Source organism: Phytophthora infestans, genomic scaffold (assembly GCF_000142945.1).
Source record: "Phytophthora infestans T30-4 supercont1.18 genomic scaffold, whole genome shotgun sequence".
In the NCBI taxonomy this organism is placed as follows: Eukaryota; Oomycota; class Peronosporomycetes; order Peronosporales; family Peronosporaceae; genus Phytophthora; species Phytophthora infestans.
Window position 1 is genome coordinate 41782 of NW_003303741.1, and position 7646 is coordinate 49427.

Below are 7646 nucleotides of genomic sequence, written 5' to 3' on the forward strand. Positions count from 1 at the left end.
ATTTGAAAATTAACCATTATGATTGATTTACTTATCATAGAGGGTATTGGCAAAACCGGCTGGCGCCAGACAAGAAGACGGTGATTGACGCCTCGTTTGTAGAGAAATCTTACAAAACCTACAAATTCAGCTTTGATGGTACGACAAGCGACGGACGGCTTACTGTAGTGGGCCGGAGAAATACCGCCGCTCATTGGTCGCATCAGCGGCAAATGGGCTCGATTCCCCAAAATGATTTTGAGCGAGCTTTGACAGCCTTTGACCAGTGCGAGTACGACTTGTGTCTAGGGCGTGCTGTGATTGAGTCTGTAGCTAAACACTTCCAGTAGAAAAAGGTAATGCAGACCCAGATAGCGGGTCGGGCACATTATATTCACCTGCTGGACGTAGATGTGATAGCGGAGAAGCCGATTAATAATCTGGGAAATCGGCTGGTGACGAAGCACTAACCCGGCCTTCGGGGCTGAAACCCAACCATCAACTGCAGCAAAGTGAGTCAGTGCACCGAGGGGAAAGCGTTGCCGATAAATATGACGGGTGATATCCGATACGTTGGCCGTCCGAATTGAACAGCGGTTTCTTCGTCGACGTTGATGAATCCACTCTTCCCCGGACGGATCAAGTACTAGCAATTGTCGCCAACGGCAAGCGGCTGGGAAGTTCTGATGGAGTTTGAGGAGACTGGAGACTGTTGTAAAAGTGACAGTAGGGTGTAGCAGATCGACGGACAGTCGGTAATCGTAGAGGAGACTCGTGCGCTGATTATCAGAAGTTGGAATGAGCTTCTGTATTAAGAGCTTACAAGGGACGCATACGATACCTACAACAAGCAAGGCGAAAAAGCCAAAACCATGATTAGCTCAAGTGAGCCATAGCTTCCTTCGTATGAGCAAGTGAATGTTCAACTCGATGAGAGCCAGCCACATCGATTTCAAGCTGGTCTGGCGTAATCGAGTACAAGAAGGTACCAAAATTACCTTTGATAAGTTCTAAAGACGTGTCGAAAGCTCGTTGCTGCCGACGCAGGATGATATAAGTCTTAGTTCACACCAAACGATTTACATGGAGTACTCACTACGCCTTCTTCCATCTGCTAACTTTAATTCTGGCACAAAATATTGCAAGTGAAGACGCCAAACCACTGCGTAACGTCAATGTTCATCGCTGCGACCGTCTCGGTATATTGGCTGAATTTAAATTGACGTCGGGCATCAGTGTAGCATCGGCTGTATCGCTGAGACTCACGTCTCGAACCAAGATAAATAAAGTATGGAGCACAATTACTGGTATCACTATAACGGGGTACGTAGCCCCAAGTGTAACTCTAGTTACATGGAGTATGACACGTCACACTTCGAGATATCTGGTACATGGTACCAGGGTCGTCAGAGGCCAACCATTAACTGATGACATTGCTTTACTATAGGTGACTTATAGTTTGTAAATCTAACTCGAGCTTAGCCTACCTATAAATACATTCAGCTTACAACTTACCTTAAACTGCTCACTTCGCTCTCTTAGACAAAAGGGACCTGTGAAGTACTGTTCACTGAGAGTTTGTAGACTTTCGGAGGCCAACCTTCTCTAGCGCAACGTGTTGTGTGACCCCGTCACGAGCACAAATGGCCTAAACTTCATGCCCCACATTTCTGCAGCTGCAGAGTCATCATAGCACACCATGATAAACGTACTACTCGTTCTGTTCGAATATCTCATCCGCAGTCATGTCCGCAGGGGGGGGGGGGTACTTTTAAAATCGTGCCTCTTTTAGAATTTGAAAAGGGGAGTGCCGATCATACTGATTTTTTGTATGTGAACTAAGATTGGGCACCCAGCGTAATATCTAATAGCAACTTTGAAAGGTCCCCCCTGGTAGAATTTCCTTCGTTTTAAATTAAGAACTTCAAAATAATGTTTTTTTCTTCTGAACGCTGTACCCCTGCGGACATGGCTGCTGAGCAGGCCCTGCTTTTTCGAAAAACACGTAGCCGAAGTCCGTTACTGGACCATCACTGGTATACGCATAATAAAACACTTAAATTTCCAGCTCTAATTTTTACAGATGAACCCCTCGGTAGTAATCCCAGCTCAAAGAATTCCCCCCGACAAGAATGAAATATCGTTTAGAAAGAGCACACACCGTTTGGCCATAGCCGGGACGAAACGACATTTTTTAGATCGGTCCTGGCTTTAGCCGGATGACGCGCTTCGTAGGACCAATGGCAATTATTTGGTATCGGTGACAGAGTACGCATCGCGGGGAGTCACGCATTCCTCTCGCCGATTGCGGTTTCGATGGTCTCCGCACTATTTTAAAATGGGTGCAGGCTCCATTCTGTGAGATAGAGTTCCCATGACCGTTATTTCAGCCACCCTACCACCACATCCGCTGTTTATCTGACCCCACCCGCACTAAAACTGTTGATGCATCTTTGTCTTGCGGTAAGTTTCAAAGCCATCTGCTGGTTAGTCGTTAAGACTAGAAGAAAGCGAACGGGATAGTCCAGGTACGTCTCTGGCGGCTTGTCAGTTCACAAATTGTCTGAGCCTGCTCACGGCCTCATCTAAATGATGCTCGGAGATAATTCGCCACTCACTCGGCTCGCCGTTGCGGCAACTGCAGCTGTCGCATTCAGTGCATTTGTAGTGTCCGCCCAAGAATCGACCGTCACCTGCGAAGTTTCCCAGTACCTTGACTCCGCCACCAATGAGTGTGTCGACTACTCTTCGCGAGGTGCAAAGGCTGGTAACGCGTATGACACGACAATTGACTCCGGCAACACGGCGTGGATGCTAATGTCAAGTGCATTGGTGATGCTCATGACCCCGGGTGTTGCCTTCTTCTACGCCGGTTTGGCTGGCGAAGACATGGCGTCGAATACCATGATGATGTCGTTCGTGAGCATGGCGATGGTGTCGATCCAGTTCTTCGCCTTCGGTTACTCAGCGTGCTTCAGTTCCGACGGTATATTCGCCTGGGCGGGGTACAACAATGTTGGCGCCGTCGCTAGTGGAACGTATGGTGGCAGTATCCCTCACATCCTCTTCGCCTTCTTCCAGACGCAGTTTGCCACAATCACACCAGCGCTGATCAGCGGCGGAATTGTCGGCCGCATGAAGTTTGGTAGCTACCTGCTTTTCATCCTGCTGTGGACGTCCATCGTATACGACCCTCTGGCTCGTTGGATGTGGTCGCTCAAGCTCGATGAAAACTGGGAGATCACTGCAATGGGCTGGGAAGGCAAGATGGGTGCGCTCGATTTCGCTGGTGGTACAGTCATTCACGTCTCCAGTGGGTTTGGTGCCCTTGTGGCCGCCATTGTGGTGGGGAAGCGATACAACCACGGCGAGCCTGTGAAGCCGCACAACGTACCCTTGGTGATGATCGGTGCCACGCTGCTATGGTTCGGCTGGTTTGGATTCAACGCCGGATCTCAGGGGGCGGCTGACGGCGTTGCTGCGATTGCTGCTATCAACACGCATCTAGCGCCATGTGCTGGATTTTTGACCTGGTCAGCTCTTGAGTTCGCTTTCCACAAGAACTTTGATCCTTGCGGTGCCATCAGTGGAGCAGTTGCTGGACTTGTGGCCATCACCCCAGGCTGTGCCTTTGTGTACCCGTGGGCTGCTGTCATCTTTGGCGTCGTCGGTTCTGCGACTGGTTTCGGTGCTGTCCACCTCAAGAACGTTCTGCGTTATGATGATACTCTCGACTCCTTCGGTATCCACGGCTGCGGCGGCTTCATGGGCGGTCTGCTTACGGGTCTATTCGCCACCTCCGAGATAAACCCGTCTATTGAAGGCGGTGCATTTTACGGCCACGGAATGCAGTTCGTACACCAACTCGTTTCACAGTGTGTGGCAGCTGCGTACTCGGCAGTGGTGACGTTCCTCATCCTAATGGCGCTTAAGTACACGGTGGGTCTTCGCGTCTCGGAGGAGAAAGAAGTAAACGGCATGGATATTTCGTACCACGGTGGCCAGGCTTACGACTACAGTGCACATGGCGGGCTTAGCTCTCCTACTGTTAAGGCGGCTAACCCTCCCGTTGGCGACTTCATGAGCATGATGACTTCTGGCCAGCCCAGTGGAAATGGAGCTAACCATATTGCGAATGAACTTTAAACTGGTTTTATCGGCAGTGAGACGCGCTGGATCGCCCCTCCAACCTGTAATGATACGTGAATATATTTCAACCACATATACCTTCATGGCATGCCCACCGTATATGTTCTATCTTGACGACGAACGCCATGCCGAAAATACGAGTGCAATAACGTAATTTACAGTAAATGGTTTGTTAGCTTACCTTAAAAACAAAAAAAATAATAGAAGAGAAAATTTGGTATCAACGTCCTCCACAATTGGGGAATTTAAATAAGAGAAGTACAGGCTCAAATTATGTGTTAATTGGCACGGATTTAATCTCTAATGCATTAGAGCACTCTTCATATTTTTAGCAGGGCATAGCACTAAGCTTTACTGAAGACAAATCTTTCCAATAGTATGCTTTTTAATATCCATATTTCTTCAATAAGTTTCCGTTAAACTAATTATTTATTATTGATAATCTGATATTTTTTGGGTTTTATTTTATGCTATCTCTTATAAATTGCCTTTCTTTTTGGCATCAAATATTTTCCTTTAATTTAATACCATAGGTAATAGTATTATATATTTTTTTGCAATAAGAAGTACCAAATTCAGCGATGAGCGACGAGTATTCTCAACAGAGCAAATCAGTAGTTTAACAGAATGGTTGTTGTTTTAAGGAGCAGATACCATTACATGTGTCAGAGCAGGTATTAGGTACTAGAGCTGCTACTGGTAGTGCGTTGAAGTACGATCATAGAGCGGAGTCATTGCCGAGCACCCAGCAGCGTGGAAGTTTGGATTACATTATTACCCACCGCACTGAAGAGACACCGGAAGAAGAAGTTTTCGTGCAGTATAACTGCAGTGCGAAAGAGACAAGAGCAACGGCGCCTACAGAAAAATGAGCGTGAGCGAATGCTGTGCTATAAGAAACAAGACCGTGATGTTCTTCAATAAAGGAGTGAGTCGGTGGATCCCCGCACTCAGCGCAGACACTCTTCGTGGTCTATGGTCCTGAATTTCTACTACTACGTCAACGAGGACCCAACCACGTTGTTTATGTAAGGTCCATCTTCAAAATGACAAAACCTGGTGTGAGAGATAAAAGTTTTCGAGAAAACCATATTTTGTCACAATAAGTAATTTTTGTCATGTTTCCTCGACGAAGCAGATACCGCTCCAACTACTTTTACCTTATTGGTCAGCCACTTCAACATCAGAGACGGCTACACATTTTTGATGGTCGAGGATGCAGGAGGGACACCAACGCGTACAACAAAATGAGCTCTTGTTTGGATTCAGCGGCTTCTACACAGCGTTGAGTAATCCTATATACATGACAGCTACTACAACGACACGTAAGGCGCGTATCTCGTGCAAGTTAGATCTCGGCGCATCGTCCAAGTGTGGTTGGCTGCAACGAATGGCGATCCACAAGTGCAGATTCATCAGCTTCGGTAACCCAAGGGTCCGGGTATTTACGCGCGCAAGTGGCGGTAGGCGCCAGGCTTGGAGTATCCTCCGTAAGCCTTGCCGGCAGAGTTTCCACCCACACCTGCGTTCAGTCCCGCACCAGCGCTAAGACCTGCACCAGCGTTGAGGCCCGCTCCAGCCTTGAGACCGGCACCGACGTTGAGTCCCGCTCCAGCCTTGACTCCTGCACCTGCGTTGATTCCCGCTCCAGCGTTGAGACCGGCACCGGCATTCAGTCCCTCTCTAGCGTTGAGACCGGCACCGGCGTTGATTCCCGCACCAGTCTTGACTCCTGCACCTGCGTTGAGTCCCGCCCCAGCGTTGAGTCCCGCTCCAGCCTTGGGTCCCGCACCGGCGTTGAGTCCGGCACCGGCATTCAGTCCCGCTACAGCCTTGAGACCGGCACCGGCGTTGAGTCCGGCACCGGCATTCAGTCCCGCTCCAGCGTTGAGACCAGCACCAGCGTTTAAGCCAGCACCCGCATTGAGTCCGACGCCAGCTCTGCCGTAGCCTCTGGCACCCACACCTGCGCCAGCTTGAAGCCCCGCGGCGGCGTTGATACCCACCGCCGCGCCGCCGTACCCGACACGCTTGCCATAGTCGTCGTTGTTGCGATAGCCATTCTGCTTGCCATACGCCCCACGCGTATCGTAGCTATCGAGCGAGTCATCACTGTCTTGTTGGCCATACCCGTCTCGCTTGCCGTACCCGTTGTTCTTGCCGTAGACGTTCCGATTGCCGTATGCGTCGCGCTTGTCGTAGCCGTCGTTCTTGCCATACCCGTCGTGGTTCTGGTGCAGACGCCCGTACGTCTGCGCCACCTCGATAGACGCGTCCACTGCACTAGCCGAGAGCGCCACAGCCGCCGCACACAGCGCACAGATTGTCTTGCTGAACATCATCTTGCTTGACTTGGAATTGCTTGATTGGAAGCGTGTTGGCCCACAGACGCTGAATCAGGACGTCAGAAATTGAAGAATGAGCTCACTTGCATTTTGCTCCGATCGATGCAGCGAAGGACTGAAGTTGGCGTGATATCCTCTTGCGCAACGAACAGCTTGACAACCGCTCGACTAGCCCGCTCGCTGGGTGTTTGCAAGTCGACGGGTAGTTAGGAACAGATGGCTGAGTCGCCGCATAAGAACTCGCTGCGGTGGTAGTAATCCTGTCGACAAGGTAACCCTCCGATGGCAGGGTCACCTGCGGTTGTGTTTCTAACCTGCAGTGCGATTATTAAAATACATTCACGTATCTTGCGTTGAGTACTGTTGCTGCTCGTTGCTGAAACAGACACGGTTAAACATATATTTGTTGGAGGGGGCATTGATGCGCCATGTGATGGTAAATAAATCTCGGCTCTACAGTCATCGCAAACGGTAGAACACCGGTGGTATCCAAATGCCACGTACACTTGTACTAGCTATTCAATATTTGTTTTGCTGGGGAGCTCGCAGGACACCATGGAAATGATGTACACTATTTAAAGCGATATAGGGTATCGGAAGGTGGTCAACAATCCTGGGAGGGGAGTAGTGTCATCATATATCTCGCGGACGTTTGAAGGCATTTCAATCCTAGACTGCCCTTTTTTCAGAATTCAGACTCGTTTGACTTGGGATCTGAAAGGGGGCACCTCCATTGACAGTTGTAGAATCTCCTTAGCTCTTTCTGATAACTTACATAAGTCAGATTATCTGACCCATAATACGACAAATAATGTTGTAAACATGCTTCCCCTCTTTCCCTCGTGCGTACTCTCTCTTTCTCTCTCTCTCCCGTAGAATCTTGGACCGCGTCAAGCTGACGCTGGTTCTGTTGACCACCAAATCGTTCCCGTGGACGCCAATACCATACAGTCTCTCTAGCAGCCACCATGAAACTCTTAGCAAAATGAACCCGGGTTCCCGCAAGCAAACCCGAGGTCAAGCATAATTTTATATTTAATTTCAAGCACAGGTAACTAGATCGAAATTTGGTCGCTCCGAGTACATATCACTGTACGCAGTTTATCACAAGAAACGAACCTTTTATAATATCTAGGCATTATGTGAAAAATCCAATCCAGATGAAAATCCAAT

The 7646-nt window shown here is 49.0% G+C and overlaps 1 protein-coding gene across 1 annotated transcript; it reads left to right on the forward strand.

The window, feature by feature from the left end:
• Window positions 1–2568: 2568 nt before the first annotated feature.
• Window positions 2569–4125, forward strand: PITG_10226 (Ammonium Transporter (Amt) Family; the record flags this gene model as incomplete). Its single annotated transcript, XM_002902020.1, has 1 exon — window positions 2569–4125. The coding sequence occupies one exon, from the start codon at window positions 2569–2571 to the stop codon at window positions 4123–4125; it is 1557 nt and encodes a 518-aa protein (XP_002902066.1).
• Between the last annotated feature and the right edge of the window lie 3521 nt (window positions 4126–7646).